This window comes from Arabidopsis thaliana, chromosome 5 (assembly GCF_000001735.4).
Source record: "Arabidopsis thaliana chromosome 5, partial sequence".
Lineage (NCBI taxonomy): Eukaryota > Viridiplantae > Streptophyta > Magnoliopsida > Brassicales > Brassicaceae > Arabidopsis > Arabidopsis thaliana.
Window position 1 is genome coordinate 18,785,471 of NC_003076.8, and position 19,633 is coordinate 18,805,103.

At 35.0% G+C, this 19,633-nt stretch overlaps 5 protein-coding genes and 3 non-coding genes across 10 annotated transcripts; 5 read left to right on the forward strand and 3 right to left on the reverse strand.

Annotated features, from left to right (window-relative positions):
* Positions 1-201: 201 nt before the first annotated feature.
* AT5G46310 (WRKY family transcription factor) lies at positions 202-1,486 on the forward strand (the record flags this gene model as incomplete). The annotated part of the gene is made up of 2 exons (NM_124001.1): positions 202-852; positions 1,019-1,486. The coding sequence occupies 2 exons, from the start codon at positions 202-204 to the stop codon at positions 1,484-1,486; spliced, it is 1,119 nt and encodes a 372-aa protein (NP_199443.1).
* Positions 1,487-1,608: 122 nt separating this feature from the next.
* U6-29 lies at positions 1,609-2,520 on the forward strand. Its single transcript, NR_143331.1, has one exon. It is a non-coding gene; the product is annotated as a U6-29; snRNA (small nuclear RNA).
* Positions 2,521-2,615: 95 nt separating this feature from the next.
* Positions 2,616-3,440, reverse strand: AT5G46320 (MADS-box family protein). Its single transcript, NM_124002.2, has 2 exons — positions 3,224-3,440; positions 2,616-2,937 (listed from the first exon to the last, which is right to left on the reverse strand). Exons 1-2 carry the CDS (start codon positions 3,416-3,418, stop codon positions 2,776-2,778), a joined length of 357 nt encoding a protein of 118 aa, NP_199444.1. The 5' UTR covers positions 3,419-3,440; the 3' UTR covers positions 2,616-2,775.
* A 1,397-nt stretch (positions 3,441-4,837) lies between these two features.
* AT5G46325 lies at positions 4,838-4,917 on the forward strand. The gene has a single exon. It is a non-coding gene; the product is annotated as a tRNA-Leu (tRNA).
* Positions 4,918-6,104: 1,187 nt separating this feature from the next.
* On the forward strand, positions 6,105-10,438 carry FLS2 (Leucine-rich receptor-like protein kinase family protein). 2 transcript variants are annotated; one of them, NM_001344672.1, is made up of 3 exons: positions 6,105-9,470; positions 9,555-9,991; positions 10,104-10,438. In NM_001344672.1, exons 1-2 carry the CDS (start codon positions 6,332-6,334, stop codon positions 9,935-9,937), a joined length of 3,522 nt encoding a protein of 1,173 aa, NP_001330009.1. In that variant the 5' UTR covers positions 6,105-6,331; the 3' UTR covers positions 9,938-9,991; positions 10,104-10,438. The 2 variants fall into 2 exon arrangements, with proteins under 2 accessions (NP_001330009.1, NP_199445.1); NM_124003.4 differs by having other exon boundaries at positions 9,555-10,438.
* Positions 10,267-14,652, reverse strand: RWA1 (O-acetyltransferase family protein). Of its 2 annotated transcripts, NM_124004.3 has the most exons (17): positions 14,395-14,652; positions 14,223-14,285; positions 13,541-13,632; positions 13,291-13,428; positions 13,141-13,197; positions 12,992-13,064; positions 12,767-12,925; positions 12,504-12,653; positions 12,171-12,426; positions 11,946-12,061; positions 11,781-11,867; positions 11,604-11,692; positions 11,441-11,503; positions 11,293-11,349; positions 11,129-11,225; positions 10,886-11,046; positions 10,267-10,805 (listed from the first exon to the last, which is right to left on the reverse strand). In NM_124004.3, the coding sequence occupies exons 2-16, from the start codon at positions 14,253-14,255 to the stop codon at positions 10,891-10,893; spliced, it is 1,623 nt and encodes a 540-aa protein (NP_568662.1). In that variant the 5' UTR covers positions 14,256-14,285; positions 14,395-14,652; the 3' UTR covers positions 10,267-10,805; positions 10,886-10,890. The 2 variants fall into 2 exon arrangements, with proteins under 2 accessions (NP_568662.1, NP_001331100.1); NM_001344673.1 differs by having other exon boundaries at positions 10,456-10,805; positions 11,129-11,349; positions 14,395-14,645.
* Positions 14,653-15,693: 1,041 nt separating this feature from the next.
* WRKY8 (WRKY DNA-binding protein 8) lies at positions 15,694-18,586 on the reverse strand. The gene is made up of 3 exons (NM_124005.5): positions 17,965-18,586; positions 17,032-17,172; positions 15,694-16,305 (listed from the first exon to the last, which is right to left on the reverse strand). The coding sequence occupies exons 1-3, from the start codon at positions 18,429-18,431 to the stop codon at positions 15,933-15,935; spliced, it is 981 nt and encodes a 326-aa protein (NP_199447.1). The 5' UTR covers positions 18,432-18,586; the 3' UTR covers positions 15,694-15,932.
* A 560-nt stretch (positions 18,587-19,146) lies between these two features.
* Positions 19,147-19,247, forward strand: U6.29. The gene has a single exon (NR_142949.1). It is a non-coding gene; the product is annotated as an other RNA (small nuclear RNA).
* Positions 19,248-19,633: the final 386 nt, after the last annotated feature.

Below are 19,633 nucleotides of genomic sequence, written 5' to 3' on the forward strand. Positions count from 1 at the left end.
CGGAATAAACCGAACAAAATAGATATTTTATTGTAGTAATTAAATGAAGTTACTGTACAGGCTTAAACCCTAACGGTCTAACCAACGCAATATTTAATTTTGTTATACTGACTAAACCTCGAAGTTAGTGCCTTTATACGTTCGTTTACTATTCCTTAAAGTGATTCTTCTCATTCCCTTTCTACTCGTTCATTTCAATCCATGGTTAGGGTTCCACCTTTTAAACCCTCCAAAGAAGGTGATCCAAAGTTGGAAACTTTCAAGGATAATCTTGATTCCATAGTCAGGTTTGGGATTGGCGAAGAACTCAGAGTGAGCTCCACACCTCTTGATGCTATGGAGCATCAATCACCAGCGAAAGATTTAGAATCTGCTGTTGCTAATCAAAGTGATCTAAAGGGGAAAACTTCTAAGTATCCTCTTCTTGACCTTTCTTTTAAAGATTCTGTTGCTGGTTTTGATTCCCTCGACTTGTTTTGGAGAACTCCGAACTTTGTGGGATATATCGAGGAACCTCTTGATATTTATTTGAGAGATTCGTTCAATTACGTCGGCTCTTTCCGTCATGTTTCTGTGGCTGCTGAACCATCCGTGAAAGAGTCAGAATCGGTTGTTTCTGAGCCATTTGTATCTGATTCGTCTATTTCTTGTCACACGGAGGTGAATATGAGAGATGATCATCAAAAACATAAGGGTGAGAAGGCCAAAAAGAAAACTCTTAATGATGAAATCGTGAGCCTATCGTCTTGTAGAAGAGCTGAAGAGAAGAAGTGTGATGATGAAGAGGACAAAGAGGGCGTTGATAAGAGTGTAGATGATAGTTTGAGTACAGAAGAAGCTACGATGTCAAAGGTCATTACTAATATCATCTTCACCCTTTGCTCTGATTTCACAAGTTTTGTTAAACAATATATATGAAAATCTGTTTAAATTTTGCAGGAGCTTGCTTCAGTTCCATTTGTGAATATTGGTTCTTCGGTATTGTTAAAAGTCTTTATAATTCTATCTTATGTACTAGTTTTGCTTCTTCTGTGTTGATTTCTTAGCAAATTTATCTTCCTTGAATCAGCAGGTGTTAGACAAAAAACAGCAGAAGAATATGGCAACAAAGAGAAGAAGTGACGAGACGAAAACGTGTAGCACAAGTAACAAGAAGAATAAAAACGTATTGGTGTCTCCTAGAAGATTAGAAGCAGAAACATGGCTGTCTCTTCCATACCCATATCATCATTATCCAATAAAATATCAGATTATGCAGAGTTCGATTCAGATGCAGCATTCCGGGATTGGAACAGAGCCTTTAGTTACATTTGTAGGTCAAAACCGTTTAAACCAACCCATTGGAGGTATTGTTGGTCTTAGTGAGTTTCCCCAAGTTATTCAGGAGCTTTATTCTCTTCCTAATGCACCGCCACTTCCCAACCTCAATCTCCAAATACACCCACAGCCTCATCTCGGTGGTAGAGTTCGAAAGGAGCAGCCTTGATAGCTTATTTGTTCTTGTTTTTGATACATGATTTTGAAGTTTTAAAGGCAACTACTCTCGCAAAGGTTTTTCGAAATTTTCTGATAGATTGTATATCCATGTTTAGTTGGATTAAATATCAAAGATCTCTTACAGTTAGTTTCGTTCTTAATCCAAACTACTGCAGCCTGACAGACAAATGAGGATGCAAACAATTTTAAAGTTTATCTAACGCTAGCTGTTTTGTTTCTTCTCTCTGGTGCACCAACGACGGCGTTTTCTCAATCATAAAGAGGCTTGTTTTACTTAAGGCCAATAATGTTGATGGATCGAAAGAAGAGGGCTTTTAATAAACGAGCCCGTTTAAGCTGTAAACGATGTCAAAAACATCCCACATCGTTCAGTTGAAAATAGAAGCTCTGTTTATATATTGGTAGAGTCGACTAAGAGATTGTCCCTTCGGGGACATCTGATAAAATTGGAACGATACAGAGAAGATTAGCATGGCCCCTGCGCAAGGATGACACGCATAAATCGAGAAATGGTCCAAATTTTTTTGGATAGAATTTCCCAGCTTTTTTGCGTGTTTCAGCTCTCATGATCCTTGGCCAATGGGTGTAGTAAATTTTCTGCACATTCATTGGATGGAAAATAATGGTTTTAGCTTTAGGGAATAAGAAAAGTGTATAGGAAGGGGATTTTTGTACAATCACATTTGAATTAGGTCTTTGAAATGACAGGGAATGAGGACATATGATGAAGCTCTGTCCCATCCAAGAAGTTGGCCAGTGTTCTTGTCTCAGATTGTGGTTTGGCCCTCACATAAACAGCTTCATAACCTTTTGGGTGGAGGGTTAACTTGATTTTGCAGCAAAGAAGAGGCTTTTCCTTTATGTATTAGGTTGCTTGTGAATTGGCCCTTGAGGAGAAGAACGTTAATCTAAAAATCTATATCAGTTATTTTTACTCAACTATATGAAACGATATATTCGAGATTTATGTAGTAAACACATAATCCAACCATAAACTCATGGGACATTTATATGCCAAGCTTTAATGGACATGATTGCATATATTCTAAATTATTTAAACAAAACTTATTTTATTATTAAAAGATGACTGAAAAGATGAATGACATAACTTCCTTCACCTCGAATAACCAAAATTGTTTGATAATTTTTTTAAGGAAAAAAAGAGCGACAATAGATAAGGGATTATATCTTTTTATTTGAATAGTTCCGAATAATTTAGGCCAAAACTTATTTGTTTTTCTGTAGGGAAGATAACTCCACCCTCTTCTTCGAGAGACACTATAGAGACAACGAAGCCTCCAGCTCTACACGTTTCTTCTTTAAATCATCTTGGAGATTTTCGAGTTTTTTCTGAAAAACAACCAAGTCCTCCAACTTTAGATCTGAAATCTCCTTCCTATTGTACTTTTTGATGTTCTGTTCTTGCCCCTTCCTCAAAACCTGGAATTTACAAAATAATAATAATGTTTGGTAGACATAAAACACAACAAAAATAATATATAAAGGCACTAAATAATAATGTCATACAATAAATAAAACTCTAAATTGGATAATGTGATAAATTTGGGTTCAAGATCCAATCCTAGTCCTAGGGGTTGGTTAAAATTTGTTGGTTCAATTGTATTTTAAATCGGGATTCTTTCAAGGTTGTAAACATTCTCTATATAATAAAATGTAGTTTTAACATAAAGTAACTTATAAAGAATGTTAAATTTGAGACACATACCTTCTCATACGCTTTGATTTGTTCCAATTCTGCCATGAGACTATCAAGTTTGGCTTGATTCTTGAGAATCCTAGTTTGCCTTGTTGAAGATCTTACTCTCCTAGCACTAACATCTGTGGAGGGGTTGATCAAGACACCAGCATCGATACTACATAGCCTCGCAAGTGTATCAGTCTTCCTGAAATGCCTAACCATTTTTTTGTTAGAGAGATTTTTGTTGTTTTTGTTGTTATGGTTAGTACTTTTACTCCGTTTTATAGATGGATCGGGTTAAATTTGTTCAATACATAATGAAATGTCTATCTATGTTGGTAATTTCTTTCCACTAAAATATTTGAATTTCTTTTTACATGTATTTATTTTCAACTATTACCATTAATTTCTTTATTAGAAAAGTCATATTCAACATGTTTTATCAAAACTTTCTGTCAAAAGATGATATTAGAACTAAATTCGGACAATATTTTAGATAATTCCTCGTTTGCGACGTAATACATGATGTCAAAACTATGTTACATTTAGTAGTACTTATCTTGAATTAAATAAAATTAAGAAAAAAATATGAATGGGGTGTTACTATGGCATATATCTATTACCTCTGGATTTCATTCTATATACAAAAATATTATTTTAAAATGATAATTTACACGCGCCAAATATGCGTACCAGCCACGAGGCAAAAATTACTATATAACTTTTTTTGAAAATAAAAACTAATTTTTTGTTTTTTCAAAATAAGATACAAATTATACGTAATTCCTTAGTAAAGCCTGAAAAACATCAAACTTTATTTTGGCTAAAGGACATCATAAAACCTACTATGTAATTGTCATTAACGTTTGTTTAACTAACCAAAATAAATTACTGAATCTTGAACTATAAATTCGAATATAGAGAAAATATGAAATTTTGTAAGTGTTATTAGACATCCAAATTTTAAAACCGCGTAAACTACACTACAATTTAAAATCGGAGTATGTAACCTACATAGAGCCTAACCACCTCCTAAGCCGTATTTAATAACATTGTTATATTATGTAAAGATATGATATATATCGTTAAGTAATATTATGTAGTGAAAATCCGTCACAAATCATAATAACTTGTAGTGATCAAACTTCTTGTATATAATCTACTTTGTTCTCGCGAGCACCTTAATCAATCATCCCATTTAAAAAATTTCTTTTTGCTATTAACATCTTAAATGTTAAATCTATCATTGAGCAATGTAACAGTTCTGTGTGAAGAAACAAGGAATCACTTACTTCTACATTGTCTCTTTACAAAGGAAATTTGGCACATGATAATGCTTCGGTTTGGGCAATCTCCTTATATCTTTGCAGACTTGTCTATTACCATAGGTAATCATATAAAAGTTATTATATATGAACAATGTTCCTATGGTAATAGAAATTCACATTTTATTAAAAAAACTGATACGAATAATTCAAAGAAATAAAATAACTTTTATATGATTGTCCATAAGATATAGTCAAAACGCAAAAGACTTTGCTCTAAGAAATATTAAAAAGAAAAACAACAAGACGAGGATTATTTCTTTTCAATAATTAAAACATTAGTATAAATACAATCACATGCTTAATGTAATAATGTGACAGTTTGGCCGAGTGGTCTAAGGCGCCAGATTTAGGCTCTGGTCCGAAAGGGCGTGGGTTCAAATCCCACAGCTGTCAATTTGTTTTTTTCTTTGACTCCTTTGTTCATCTTTATTTTAAAATCAATATAAACCCTTTTCGGACATTCTAAATATTTTGACCCAACCTAATGATATTCATTATTTGTCTAACGGGTCAACTTTCAAGTCTTCAAGTAAACATGATATGGAATTATATGGGTCAACTCCAAGTAAGAACAGTGCATGCATCTTGAAGACAAAATTGATTTTTTTTTTTGTTTTTAATTAATGGAAATTTTGAAATACTAATGGGTCAAGATGAGGTTGTCCAAATCAACTGATATCATATATGACCAGATTCCTCAATAGTCATTAGTCAATACAAAATCCATAATCTTTTTTAAAAATATAATCTTTTTATTTTAAATCGCCTATTTTTTTCCATTCATTTGTCCAATGTGAAAAGCCATAAATCATATATTAAGAAGTTGTGAATTGTGATCATAGGAGTAATATTTCTATCTGAACAAAAATTGAATTTTGTTTTGCTTTTTGTTGAAAGATAAATAAAATGTTTGGCAGATTGTTTGTACAGAACACAACTTGTTGATAAAACAAATTCCATCAAGACAGCTAATGAGCTTTTGATAGTCAGAGCTTTGAAGACGTGTTAATGAATTAAACTGATTAGACCTAAAACCAAATATTTAGAAAGAAAAAAATATGATAATTGTTATGTTATTTAATCAATAGTCAAATACTATGTTGAGTACCAATCATTTCAGTTTCAACGATTGCTACTCTTTTGACCAATAACAAAAAGGTTTTTATTTTTCATTTCTCAAACTCCATTTTTGTTTGTTTTTAGCATAAAAACAGCTAGAATGTGAGTTTCATATGTATTATATACTATAAGAAATCATATAAATTAACGACTAGAACATATTGTTTTCATTCTAGTGGTATATCTGAGTTTGACTAGAACGTTTGGAGGCAGATTAAAGTGATTTCGCCTTGTCAAAACTACTTTGTATATGTTATCAATCAATCGCTCAAAACTAAATCGGAAAAAAACTACATAAATAAGATATGGAAAATGATACTAACACAAACTAGTAAGTAAGTAGTCACTACATATTCTGGTCCCATGAATATGGCTTACATAGTACATACATTGTGAGATTAAATGAATATGATATATAATACAAGCATATAAGCATGTGCATGACTATGAAGTGGGAATACATTTAGTGCCTTTATATGCAACTTGACAGAATTACCAATTATGTGAATAGTGAAACTTATATTGCGTCTTGGCCTTTTCACATCCGTGACATGATCCCTCAAATCTATATCTTCTTGCGGCATATGCTTATATATAAACATATGACTTCGTCTATAGATTTATATCCAGATAATTAATTCTCTCATAATATCTTCTCCACAATTTCAACTCTTCTAAAGTCTAAACCATGAAGTTACTCTCAAAGACCTTTTTGATATTAACTCTCACCTTCTTCTTCTTTGGCATTGCACTAGCGAAACAGAGCTTTGAACCAGAGATCGAAGCTTTGAAATCCTTCAAGAATGGTATTTCCAACGACCCTTTAGGAGTATTATCAGATTGGACCATCATCGGTTCGTTACGACACTGTAATTGGACCGGAATCACCTGCGATAGTACCGGACATGTAGTCTCGGTTTCCTTGCTGGAGAAGCAACTTGAAGGTGTTCTGTCTCCAGCCATAGCGAATCTCACCTATCTCCAGGTTCTTGATCTCACTTCAAATAGTTTTACCGGCAAAATACCGGCTGAAATAGGAAAGTTAACCGAGCTTAACCAGCTTATTCTGTACCTAAACTATTTCTCTGGTTCGATTCCTTCTGGAATCTGGGAGCTTAAGAATATTTTCTATCTTGATCTTAGAAATAATTTGTTGTCCGGTGATGTTCCTGAGGAAATCTGCAAAACCAGTTCTTTGGTATTGATTGGGTTTGATTACAACAACTTAACCGGGAAAATACCAGAATGCTTAGGAGATTTGGTTCATCTCCAAATGTTTGTAGCAGCTGGTAACCATTTAACTGGTTCGATTCCGGTATCAATTGGTACTCTGGCTAATTTAACGGATTTAGACCTGAGTGGTAACCAGTTAACCGGAAAAATACCGAGAGATTTTGGAAATCTCTTGAACTTACAGTCTCTCGTTTTAACTGAAAACTTGTTGGAAGGAGATATACCAGCTGAGATCGGAAACTGCTCGAGCTTGGTCCAACTTGAGCTTTACGATAACCAGTTAACCGGGAAAATACCAGCTGAATTAGGGAATTTGGTTCAGCTGCAAGCACTCCGGATATACAAGAACAAACTTACTTCTTCAATTCCATCTTCATTGTTCCGGTTAACTCAGTTAACCCATTTGGGGTTATCAGAAAACCATTTGGTTGGACCGATATCAGAAGAAATCGGTTTTCTTGAGTCACTTGAAGTCCTCACACTTCATTCCAACAACTTCACAGGAGAGTTTCCACAGTCCATCACAAACTTGAGGAACTTGACAGTCCTAACGGTGGGGTTCAATAATATTTCCGGTGAGCTCCCGGCGGATCTAGGGCTTCTTACAAACCTTCGGAACCTTTCAGCGCACGACAATCTTCTTACCGGACCAATACCTTCCAGCATAAGTAACTGCACCGGTCTTAAACTCCTGGACCTGTCTCACAACCAAATGACTGGCGAGATCCCGCGGGGTTTCGGAAGGATGAATCTTACGTTCATTTCTATTGGGAGGAATCATTTCACCGGTGAAATTCCAGATGATATCTTCAACTGTTCAAACTTGGAAACTCTTAGTGTGGCAGATAACAACTTAACAGGAACTCTCAAGCCATTAATTGGGAAGCTTCAAAAACTCAGGATTTTGCAAGTTTCATATAACTCTCTCACTGGACCGATTCCTCGAGAAATCGGGAATCTGAAAGATTTGAATATCTTGTACCTTCACTCTAATGGTTTCACAGGGAGAATCCCGAGAGAGATGTCGAATCTCACTCTCCTCCAGGGGCTAAGGATGTATTCAAATGATCTTGAAGGTCCAATTCCTGAAGAAATGTTTGATATGAAGCTACTCTCAGTTCTTGATCTTTCCAACAACAAATTCTCAGGTCAAATTCCTGCCTTGTTCTCCAAGCTTGAATCGCTTACCTACTTGAGTCTTCAAGGAAACAAATTCAACGGGTCTATCCCTGCAAGCCTTAAGTCGCTTTCGCTTCTCAACACATTCGATATCTCCGACAATCTTCTCACTGGAACCATCCCTGGAGAGCTGTTAGCTTCTTTGAAAAACATGCAGCTTTACCTCAACTTCTCAAACAACTTGTTGACTGGAACCATCCCAAAGGAGCTTGGAAAGCTTGAAATGGTTCAAGAAATCGACCTTTCAAACAATCTCTTTTCTGGGTCTATTCCAAGATCTTTACAGGCCTGCAAAAATGTGTTCACACTGGATTTTTCGCAGAACAATCTCTCGGGTCATATACCAGATGAAGTCTTCCAAGGCATGGATATGATCATAAGCTTGAACCTTTCAAGGAACAGTTTCTCTGGAGAAATCCCTCAGAGCTTCGGGAACATGACGCATTTGGTCTCCTTGGATCTCTCTAGTAACAATCTCACTGGTGAAATTCCAGAGAGTCTCGCCAATCTTTCGACTCTGAAACATCTCAAACTAGCTTCAAACAACCTCAAAGGCCATGTTCCTGAATCCGGGGTGTTCAAAAACATCAACGCCTCTGATCTAATGGGAAACACAGATCTCTGTGGTAGCAAGAAGCCTCTCAAGCCATGTACGATCAAGCAGAAGTCGAGCCACTTCTCGAAGAGAACCAGAGTCATCCTGATTATTCTTGGATCAGCCGCGGCTCTTCTTCTTGTCCTGCTTCTTGTTCTGATTCTAACCTGTTGCAAGAAAAAAGAAAAAAAGATTGAAAATTCATCAGAGTCCTCATTACCGGATTTGGATTCAGCTCTGAAACTGAAGAGATTTGAACCAAAAGAGTTGGAGCAAGCAACAGATTCATTCAACAGTGCCAACATCATTGGCTCAAGCAGCTTAAGCACAGTGTACAAAGGTCAGCTAGAAGATGGGACAGTGATTGCAGTAAAAGTATTGAATCTAAAGGAATTCTCTGCAGAATCAGACAAGTGGTTCTACACAGAAGCTAAAACATTGAGCCAACTAAAACATCGAAACCTGGTGAAGATCTTAGGGTTTGCGTGGGAAAGCGGCAAAACGAAAGCTTTAGTGCTTCCATTTATGGAGAATGGAAACTTGGAGGACACCATTCACGGCTCTGCAGCACCGATTGGGTCGCTTTTAGAAAAAATCGATCTTTGTGTTCATATCGCAAGCGGAATCGATTATCTTCATTCTGGATATGGTTTTCCCATCGTTCATTGTGATCTGAAGCCAGCTAATATACTCCTTGACAGTGACCGCGTTGCTCACGTAAGCGATTTTGGAACTGCTCGGATTCTAGGTTTCCGCGAAGATGGAAGCACCACAGCTTCAACATCAGCCTTCGAGGGTACAATTGGATACTTAGCTCCAGGTAAATTACTCACAACACTTAATTTTCAAAACCCTAATTATGCCATCGACTTACTTGAAATACACTCTTATTTTTCATGAACAGAGTTTGCTTATATGAGGAAAGTGACAACAAAAGCCGATGTATTCAGCTTCGGGATCATAATGATGGAGCTGATGACGAAACAGAGACCAACTTCGTTGAATGATGAAGATTCACAAGACATGACTTTGCGCCAATTGGTGGAGAAATCGATTGGAAATGGAAGAAAAGGGATGGTTAGGGTTCTTGATATGGAACTCGGGGACTCTATTGTTTCTCTGAAACAGGAAGAGGCTATTGAAGACTTTCTGAAGCTTTGTTTGTTCTGTACAAGCTCTAGACCTGAAGATCGACCTGATATGAACGAGATTCTTACACATCTGATGAAACTTAGAGGCAAAGCGAATTCATTTCGAGAAGATCGTAACGAGGATCGAGAAGTTTAGCAGCAAAGCTTTTTTGATGACATTTTTTCGACTTTGCCAAACTCTGTTACGAAGGTTGAATACTTTGGACGTAAAACGTTCTGATTTTGCTTTTCGTTATGTATTTCTGTTTTATATAAGGTTGAAATTTGGTTTTGATGAACTTTTTCATATACAAATGCATTAGGCTACACATGGATACTATAGTTTCTTATTGCAGGCAGATCAGGAATAAGGTTCGTCAAGTTTTTGTCATCATGATGGAGATGACGTTTGTCCCTTCCATTTAATCATGAAACAATACCACTGCTAGTATCGGACAATAGGCAATCTCACGACGGTTATCGAGAACACAGAAGATGACTCAAAGATCAATGCCACACAAGACAATTGTGTAGACTTGCCAAGTAATAGCTGTGAAAACTAGAGTCATTACATTTTCATCTCCCCGGGTAATGTTTTCCATTCTCGGCTAGCGAACCGCAGAAATTGCAAGACTAGACTGATAGAAAACCATGTCAGTGACTGTTGAGAATGAATTCTTCTTTAAAACTTTGCAATTTCATATAATTCTTTAACATCACTATACATTTTTGGACGAACTACATATTGTTTGCTTAATCCTTACAAAACAAAATCTAAAGAATATAGCACAAAAAATTGAAAACTTTAAATCGGAGACAATTACTTCGCTTTTGTATGGCAATAGAGAAAAGTAGTTGAGCGATGTTGGTCTATGCGGTTCTTGGTTCTGCCTTTGGTGAACGTCCTTTGAAGCTGAATGTGCACAAGAAAATGATCAACAAAACTAACTTGTCTTTTTACTTATTTTCCTTTGCTTTGATGCGACCACAATGAAGAAACACAAAGAACAAACACTTGTTTTTGCCTGTAAATGACAGAAATCAACAAAGTTTTCGTTAGATTTTTTATGAGTGGATGGCCAATGAGAATGATTTGGGGACTCACGGTTTCTAACGATGAATCTGAAGAAGAACGAATGAGAAGCAATAGAGTGGAAGAGCGATGGCAATCCCAGCTATGAAGTTAGAGAAGAGTCGCTTGTTGTCTTTTGTGGGTACGAAAACCGTCTTGAGTGTGTTGGTTAGTTCAAAGAGACGGTGAGATACCTGGCGAACAAGAACAAATAGAGATGTTTCAGAAAGCTTGCTAATAGAAAATACGGGGAGAGAAGAAGTTACGGTTTCTTACAAGGACGTATATAGCAGTTGTCAGCATGAAATTGAGCATAGGGTATCCCGGAATAATAGAGAGAAGCCATTTTGGTTGCCCGTCAGGCATGTTTGATCTGAAAATTGGTGTCTTTGATTTAACAAATACGCTTCCAGGAAAAGATTAAGTCACAGAAAACAAACCTTAGCCATATATGAAACTGGGAAATGTAAGTCTCTAAAGTGATCTTGCCAAGCCACCTGCGCAGAGAAATGTAAAGAGTTTTACATGGAAATGAGGCAAGCATATCAAACCAGGTTTTAGTTTAAATGTAAGTACGAGTTGACTCACGCAAAGAGAGTCAATGAGACACTTCGAAGCTGGTGGGTGAAATTCCGAAGGCATATGTAAACACTGGAACCCAGAAATCAAATGGTGAGTCATGTTTCAGTTTCAGCAAGTGACATAAGAGACAAATATAAAGACCAATAAAAAAAGAGTTTTATGCACAGACGTGATGGGGATCCATGATGTGTACGGATGATACATGTTGTAACTGGTCCTGTCCAGCTTGTAGATACATTCATACCACACATAGCCAACCTAAAATGTGACCAAACGGGAAAATTATATCAATCTGTACAATGGGAATGGTGCAATTACCAAGCTAAAAGATGACTAAATGACTTACAAGCACAGTAATAGTAACAATAGCGGCCTTTATGGATAGTCTTTTCTTCGTTTCACAGTCCTCTAACTTCTCCATCCATCTCTCTACCTAGAGAATGATCCCAAGTTTTGAAGTTTATTACATCGACACTACAAAAAACGGAAAAAAATGGAAGTAAGAACTTACAGTTGGGTGATAATAGGCATAAATCATTCCGATGATCCATATGTAGCGATCAAGGCCTGATCTAAAGTGCCATTCATGCAGCCGATGAAGATCGGGCTTGGCAGGGTCATTGTAACCTGGAGTTATTCACAAGTAATATACAAATATTAGAAACTTCTTCTAATTCCATTATGAATAATCTCATTCCACATTGGGAATTCAATCAATTTCGGATAAGCTAACCACCTAGCAAAAATGTTAAGGGACCCCAAAATATTTCAAAAGCTCCAGGAATTTCCCACAACAAAAAGACAACGAGGAAGCATGAAAATATCTTCAGAGCCATCACCGATCCTATCTCATTGTACTTGCTGAAGATACCCAGAGCTCCATATACCATTAGGGTGAAAAGAGTGTGCATTGGGCAGATGTAGTATAACATATAGTCGTTGTTGAGAACAATACAGCAAAACGCTACAAAGAAGTTCAGCCTCCACATCATCTGCAAGAGAACCAAGATTTTAGATGCGGATTATCAAGTACAATGACGAGAGCTTTTTGTGGAATGAATTGTATCACCTGCGCAAAACGTGCAACAGAGAAATCCTTTCTGACATAGTAGTAAGAGAAGTTTCCAAAACCAGTCATCCAAACATAAGCAGCAATAAAGATACGGATTGCGTTGTATATCTCGGCCGCAGCAAAGTAGTGATACATTAAGAACAAAACCTGTTAAAAAGTAAGTCATGAGACTGTATATAGCCAGCGGCAGTAAGAGCTCCATACAGTTACCGGCCAGAAAAAGGAAATGATCATATTGGGAATAATCAAGAGAAACTTGCCTGCATCCATCCTTTCCATTCTTCAGTTTGGTGGCGATTAAGGTAAAGAATGGACTTCCCAGATATGGGTGACTTGTCATTGTGTTTTCTGAGAGATGTCATGGCTGATACTATGATGAGAAGAACGTAGAGAAAAAGGAAAAGGTCGCGGTTGTAATTCTGTCATAGGAAACCAAGTCTTATGAGCTTGCGTTCACAGAAAAAGCAGGTGAAAGACATAGGTACCTTGGTAGAATCTCCAAGCAATTCTGTGCGGTCACAGATATAGAAATATATTAAGATTGCCCCAAATTCCGACCTACACAAGATTATGAATGATAGTATAAGATAACAAACAAATGCATCATCACTTCTTGGGGTTAATTTTCACTTACATTGCTCTCAAGGTTGCTCGATGTTCCAGCAAAAATGAATCTTCCATACTCAAAAACCTGTTATGTCATAAATTATATACACCCTAGCATGAGAACTGCTGAAGAATTGCAATTAACAAACTAGAAAACTTATGAGCTGGTAACACCAACCTGATTATGTTTGTTCTGATAGATGAATTATGAAACTTTACAGATGGTGATCGGGCAAGACCTCCCTCCAACAGATCAGCTTTGTCGTCGTCCTTCTCTGCTACGTCTCCCAATTCAACTAGATTATTATCCGAGTGACTGCATAACAAGAATGCAACACTTTTTCAAGAGTAAGTCGGAAGAGAGGAGCACAATAGAGAGGGTGTAAACTCTGCTACATTATAGAGAGTATCACATTACAAAAACTTACGGTTTCAAGGGAACCCAAGATTTTCTGTACTCAAGTAACTCCGAGTATATCCAACCAACAAATATTGGGATTACTCCAAGAAGAAAAGATACCTACAAAATTTAAGTACAAAGTTAAATCTTGTAGATGGAGATCAGTATCAAGCCAACTCTAAAATGACTCATGGCTACTAGAAAACTAGAAAGAAAGACTTAGTTTTCATGTACTTACTACACTTAAACTTTGATCATTTTGAGCTTTTATGATCCATAACATTGACAGGAATACTAGTTCAAAAAATGGTAACATAAAAGTTTCAGGTAAGGGTTGGTAACATATCCATCATTGACAGGAATACTACTTGCACAGGCTCTGCAACTTGTTCAATCTCTGAATCTCTCGATTCCATATAGATTTCAGTAAATCCCCTCCAAAAATGCAAATGTGAAAGATTCAGGCATTATACTTGCTATGTCAAAGATGCTGATGAGACCAAGGAACCTGTCATATGCTTTAGGCTAACTTTTGAAGATTAAAAGTCACTCTCTTAGGTTTCCTCCTACTAAAAGTGGCGTCTTTCACTAAACTACAGTCATAATTCCTTCCAGTTAAAGTCTCAACCTTTTCGAATAAATCAACCTAACCGACTCAACATTGAATCGAAAATTCAGTTCGAGTGTCAAGTTTTCTGGAGAAATTGTACCTGGCCCGGAGTAATTGGTCCAGGATCCACCATTTTTAACGATCTCTATTCAAAACTTCCGAACTGCAGACACACCAAATAAGAAGAGCAAATTTATGTAAATCGAAAGAGAAATTTAAAAGAAACCATTCAGAAAAATTTCAGAAGCAAAATCTTAAAGATTTGAAATTACCAGAGAGAGATTGAGACGTTAACCGACGAATAAAGAAGATGATCTGGTTATAGTGATCTCTAGTAGCAGACGATCATCATAAATATGAGAGAGAGAGAGAGATGTGAAAGTGTTTGCTTGAAGAAGAGAGAAAGACGTTCGGCGAGTTGTCGTTTTCGATCGCCGGCGACTGATTTTTTTCCGAGTCTCTGGTTAGAGACACTGACTCGACAATATTTCCGTCTCCACTCAACTAGTAAAGTTTCAATTTTTTTTCCGTTTGCCTTATTTTATTATTAAAATCTAGAAAAATATAATAATAGTACTTCCAATTTTTACTTTTATATTCTGTATTAATCATCGTTTGAATCGTATACTTACATAACAAATGATATTTTAGTTTAAACATAAATAATATTTACATAAACACTTTAGTATTATATAATTTGAAATAGAGAGAGTAACTCGTTTAAGTTTTGACTATGGAAAATGATTGTCGAACGTAATTAGTAATACAATAGGAATAATTAAACTATCGTGGTTAGTGGATCCAACATGTCCTGAACTCAAGATGGACTTGTCAAGCAACTAACCCGTCACATCCCTTACATGATACTCCAAGGGATAATGTCCTTAACAAGTATTAAATTGTATTCCCTCTGATTTTTTATTATTTGATGTTTTGGATTTTGTATTTGTTCCACCAAATTTAATGTTTTATAAAAACATTATTATTAATTTTGTTTGTGACCAATAGAAAAAGAGAGAAGTAATAGTGATATTATTAAACTAAGAAAGTAATAATTCAATAATATAAAAGTTATTTTATCTTAATTTGTGTGCAAAACTCAAAACATCAATCAAACTTCATGTAACAGAGAGAATATCTAATATATACGATCACACTCGTTAGGTTGGTTCCTTAATTCTTACGCATAATCAATAAGTGGTCGGACGACGCATGAGACGTACGAAATTAAAATGAATTTCTATGTAAAAACCTAGTAATTCGTTGAAATGAGTGAGTGATTTGGTACAAATCTTATATATTGCATGTTAAGATATATGCTATGAGGTACAAAATTCATTTTAATTAAACATCCATTCATACATTTTATATTTTACGTGAGGCTGTGATCATATATTCTTCAGTTCGTTCTAATTATACCTTCTAGTCTAAATCTCCTTTCAAACACCCAAAACGTTTTATTTGCTTTAGTATTCGACTATATATTAGATATGAAGTTATGTCATTCTCCTCATTAATTGTTAATATATAAAGCAACGAATGGAAAAGAGAGAGCCATGAAGGATCTTTGCTTCCATATACAATATGCATGCATGTAACAAAATTACTCCATAACAAAAATTATTGTAATAAGTCGAAGGGACTCCATATTTATGCTTAATTACTACAGTATATCCTATAGCTAGTTAACAAAACATGTATAATATATACATGCAAAAAATAAATAACACTATCATCACTTATTATGCATCCAAGTTTTGTTCTATATTTCTTAGCAGAAAAAAAATTGTTTCTATATTATATTATATCATCAAGGCTCTTGTTTGAAGAAAACCGAAGGAAACATCTCCTTCAAGAGCTCGAACTCACTCTCCTGTTGATGAAATCCATGTTGCTGTTGATGATAACTAGGGTTCACGTTCACACTAGCGTATGGCACACGGAAGAGATCATCATTTGAGAAGCTTCTTGGAGTATTGATGATGAGATCGGAGAATATTGGAGACGATGATGGGTTATAATCAGATGCGGTGGTTCCAGAGAACATTGCTGTCCGACGATTGGTCGGGATCGGATGGTTGTGTTGACTCTCGTAGGTTGTGATGACGACCGTTGGGTCTTGGTAAGATCTCTCCACTCTCTTCTTCACGTTGCACTTCTGAGTCGTGCATCTATAGTAACTCCTGTTCATGTAATTGAAATATAGTATATTGTTTTAGCATGTGTGACTTGTAATGTCGGTTACAAAATTTAAATTTTCTTCTTTGTTATATAGTTATAAACTTATAATCTATAGGTTATAATAAAACAAGCTAAGTGATGGACTTTTCAAACAATGTTAGAGTCCATATCATGATGAATGGTAAATACAGGAAACAATTTTTCACAAAGAACTTGACCAAAAAACTGAAATATCTGTATCGATGTGTAATAAATGATATAAGAAAAACAAAACTGAAATAATTAGAAGAATAATTAAATTGAATGATATGTATATGTGAATGTGAGCAACCATCATAATAGCATTTTCAAAAAAATAAAACAAATCACATGATGGTATAAGAAAAGTTCTTGTTTTAAAATTTCTGGTAACTTGAAAATTATTGTTTGAAATATAAATGTAAATATAAATCCAGAATTAGTTAAGTTGAAACAAAAGATCAAATCATCAATAAACAAAACTAAAATACAATATTCAAGGATTCTTAGACCTTGGTTGGAGAGAGATAAGTGAAAGAAACAAAAGTTCAGTTTATTTTAGTTTTTCAAATTGATAAATAATGCTTAAGATTTGAAAAAGCCAAAAGCTAAACTCAAAACTACATTTTGCGACATTTTGCCATACTTAATCTATTTTCGTATGTAATAATCGATCAGTTAACAAATTATATATTGACCGAATAAATTACCTCGGATAAGGACTGTTTTTGACTGCTTTTTGGCCATACTTTCTCCAACGATAGCCGTCTTCGAGATGATCAACTTCGGTCTTAGTCATGAACGAGACTCGTGGCTCTTTTTTCTTCTCCTCTTTCTTCTTTGTTTTAACTCTGGTGAACCATATGTTACTGATCAATTAAATCAATACTTAACTAAGTTGGACCATCTTTAATTAATGGCACCGTACCGTACATTTGACTTTGATTCATTGAACTATATTAAACTAAGATAAGCATCAAATGATTGTTAGGACATATGACACAAGAAATACAATAATCTTAAGGTGTAGTCTGCCAAAAAATAAATGGGACACGTCTTTTTGTTTAAGTGGTTTCTTTAGGGATAAGATTTATACATCAATAATTATAGGTACGAACAAATGAAATAAATAATCTTTGAAAACAAAAATCAGGATAGAATCTCAAATATTAAATTGTATTACAGAAAAAATATGAACGAAATAACTTGAGTTGTCATTCTTTCAATTATGAAACTTAAATTCTACCTAAAAATATTAATGTAAAATTAAATATTCACAAGTACATATATACTTTTATCAAAATTTAAATCTCGACGTTGTTCTTAAAGATGTCATTTTATGGCATGCAAACTATATACTTTATGTTAGTCTAAAAAAATTGAAATCAGTATTGCTTAGTTAGTTCATGAAAATAATTTTCAAGCAATGAAAATAATTATATTTGATATGGGCCTCAAAGTGAAAAACAAGAAATGTGTTTTTTTTTCTTTCTCGTAATTAAGATCAGAGAAGTTTTTTTTTTGTTATTTGGTAAATAAAAGCAAAAGAAATTAGTCAAACTGATCATGATTCATGTGAATTCTAAATATATTTATCTTGCTTAACTAAGTAATTTAATTAGGATAACACTTATGAAACTTACACTTTCTGAGAGCGTTGATCATCTTCTCCTCCATCGCGAACTTCTCTTTTCTTCCGGATCTTGCCGGAATCTTCTCCTGGATGATGATCGGCCTCACTTGAAGAAGGAGATGCTGAAACCCTAACTTCACTCTTAATGGTTGCACAACCATCACCGACAACTTCATGACTCTTTTGACTACTATTATAATTATAAGCATTATACAAACCGTTCTCTTGATCGAGGGAAGGATTAAAAAAGTCAGAAGAAGATGGAGAAAGCTCGAAACCCAACTCGAAGGCTCCTTGAGGACTCAAGTTCTTCGAGGGTAGATCAAAACCTACTTGTGATGATGAGATCATGTTTGCATTATAAGCAGATGGACCAGAAACGTAAGGGAGATTAATCATATTTTGGTTGTTGATATTGTAATGATTATACGATGAAGTGTAGTGATAGTTGTTAAGATCTTTGATTTCATGAGACATGACGAAGAACAAAGAGAAAAAACTTAAACCAAAAAGAAAGAAAAAGAAAATGACAAAGAGAGGAGCGTGAAGAAGAAGAAAAGAAAGAAAGAAACAAGAACTTTTTTACGTTAATGAATTTTTTAGTCGGTCTAAATTTGGTGTTAAGACTTTTGGGTCTTCTCGTATTTATGCCTTTTGAAAATATATATTATTTTATGTCTTGCTAAATAAATATAGTAAATGGCGTTTTAGCATATTTTATTTTGTCTTAGATATATACAAATCTAAGGTTGAATGAAAGAGTATTGAAGTGTGAATGATTCAAAAAGAGTTTTGGGGTTTGAATGACTTTTATTGTATTTTTAAAATAATGATAACTTTTATAAAGTTGAGTTGACAAGATGCGTTTTACCTCCCAAATCGAGAGTTACAAAAGTGGCCTCGAGTGAGGAAACATATACTTGTCATTTTGTTTCTTAAACGTTTAATGTGAACATGAACATAAAAGGAAAAGCCATTTTATCATCATAAAGAAACTTCTTTTAAGTCTGACTCTGACCAAGTAAAACCTGAAAAGATGGTTATTTTTTTACCTTTTTAAAGATGTTTGGGTCTTAAAAGTAAATGTTTAGTTATTTACCATTTTTTAGATTGTGGAATAAGGTGGGAACAAGCTTTGTTGTAGAAGAAGGCGATGATGCTGACTAATAGTTAACCGGTAACCGGAAATAGTCAGTCTCCGGTCATCTTTATGTGAAGAAGGAAGAGCCAAGTCAAAAAGTCAAAGAGAATTGTGGGGTTATTAGGATGACACGTGTAATTATTGGCACCGGCATTTGACCGTAACCGACACATTACCTGGCACGTGGTGGACTACTGGATTTGTGTTCTCAAACCCTAATAAATATCAGACGTTAGTCTATCAATTTAATATTCCACCAAAGTCAAGGTGCAAATGCGACAATGTTATACATTACATTATATTCCCGTGTAATTTCGACCTTAGTTACAACCAATTTACATGAAAATCTTAATTTTTATAAAAAACAATATACAAAATGAAATTTCTTATCAGGTGCTTAAATCCTTTATTAAAGTGATTCATATTGTAATAAGCTTGGCTAATAGCAAGGACGTTAAAGAAAGATTATATGAATCATTTTGCATTATGTATAGGTTTAGATTTTATCTGTTGAAAAGAGAAATATGATCGAAATACT

What these genes read in the sequence shown, in the direction of transcription:
- FLS2 (NM_124003.4), top strand. Translation starts at nt 6,332, where the DNA reads ATGAAGTTACTCTCAAAGACCTTTTTGATATTAACTCTCACCTTCTTC. An exon ending in AATTGGATACTTAGCTCCAG is followed by an intron (nt 9,471 to 9,554) that starts GTAAATTACTCA and finishes TTTCATGAACAG; the next exon opens with AGTTTGCTTATATGAGGAAA.
- WRKY8 (NM_124005.5), bottom strand. Translation starts at nt 18,431, where the DNA reads ATGTCTCATGAAATCAAAGATCTTAACAACTATCACTACACTTCATCG. An exon ending in GATCAACGCTCTCAGAAAGT is followed by an intron (nt 17,173 to 17,964) that starts GTAAGTTTCATA and finishes ATGGTTCACCAG; the next exon opens with AGTTAAAACAAAGAAGAAAG. An exon ending in AAAAACAGTCCTTATCCGAG is followed by an intron (nt 16,306 to 17,031) that starts GTAATTTATTCG and finishes TTACATGAACAG; the next exon opens with GAGTTACTATAGATGCACGA.
- AT5G46320 (NM_124002.2), bottom strand. Translation starts at nt 3,418, where the DNA reads ATGGTTAGGCATTTCAGGAAGACTGATACACTTGCGAGGCTATGTAGT. An exon ending in AAATCAAAGCGTATGAGAAG is followed by an intron (nt 2,938 to 3,223) that starts GTATGTGTCTCA and finishes TGTAAATTCCAG; the next exon opens with GTTTTGAGGAAGGGGCAAGA.
- RWA1 (NM_124004.3), bottom strand. Translation starts at nt 14,255, where the DNA reads ATGGTGGATCCTGGACCAATTACTCCGGGCCAG. An exon ending in GACCAATTACTCCGGGCCAG is followed by an intron (nt 13,633 to 14,222) that starts GTACAATTTCTC and finishes TAAATTTTGTAG; the next exon opens with GTATCTTTTCTTCTTGGAGT. An exon ending in CAGTTTCATATATGGCTAAG is followed by an intron (nt 11,226 to 11,292) that starts GTTTGTTTTCTG and finishes ACCAATTTTCAG; the next exon opens with ATCAAACATGCCTGACGGGC.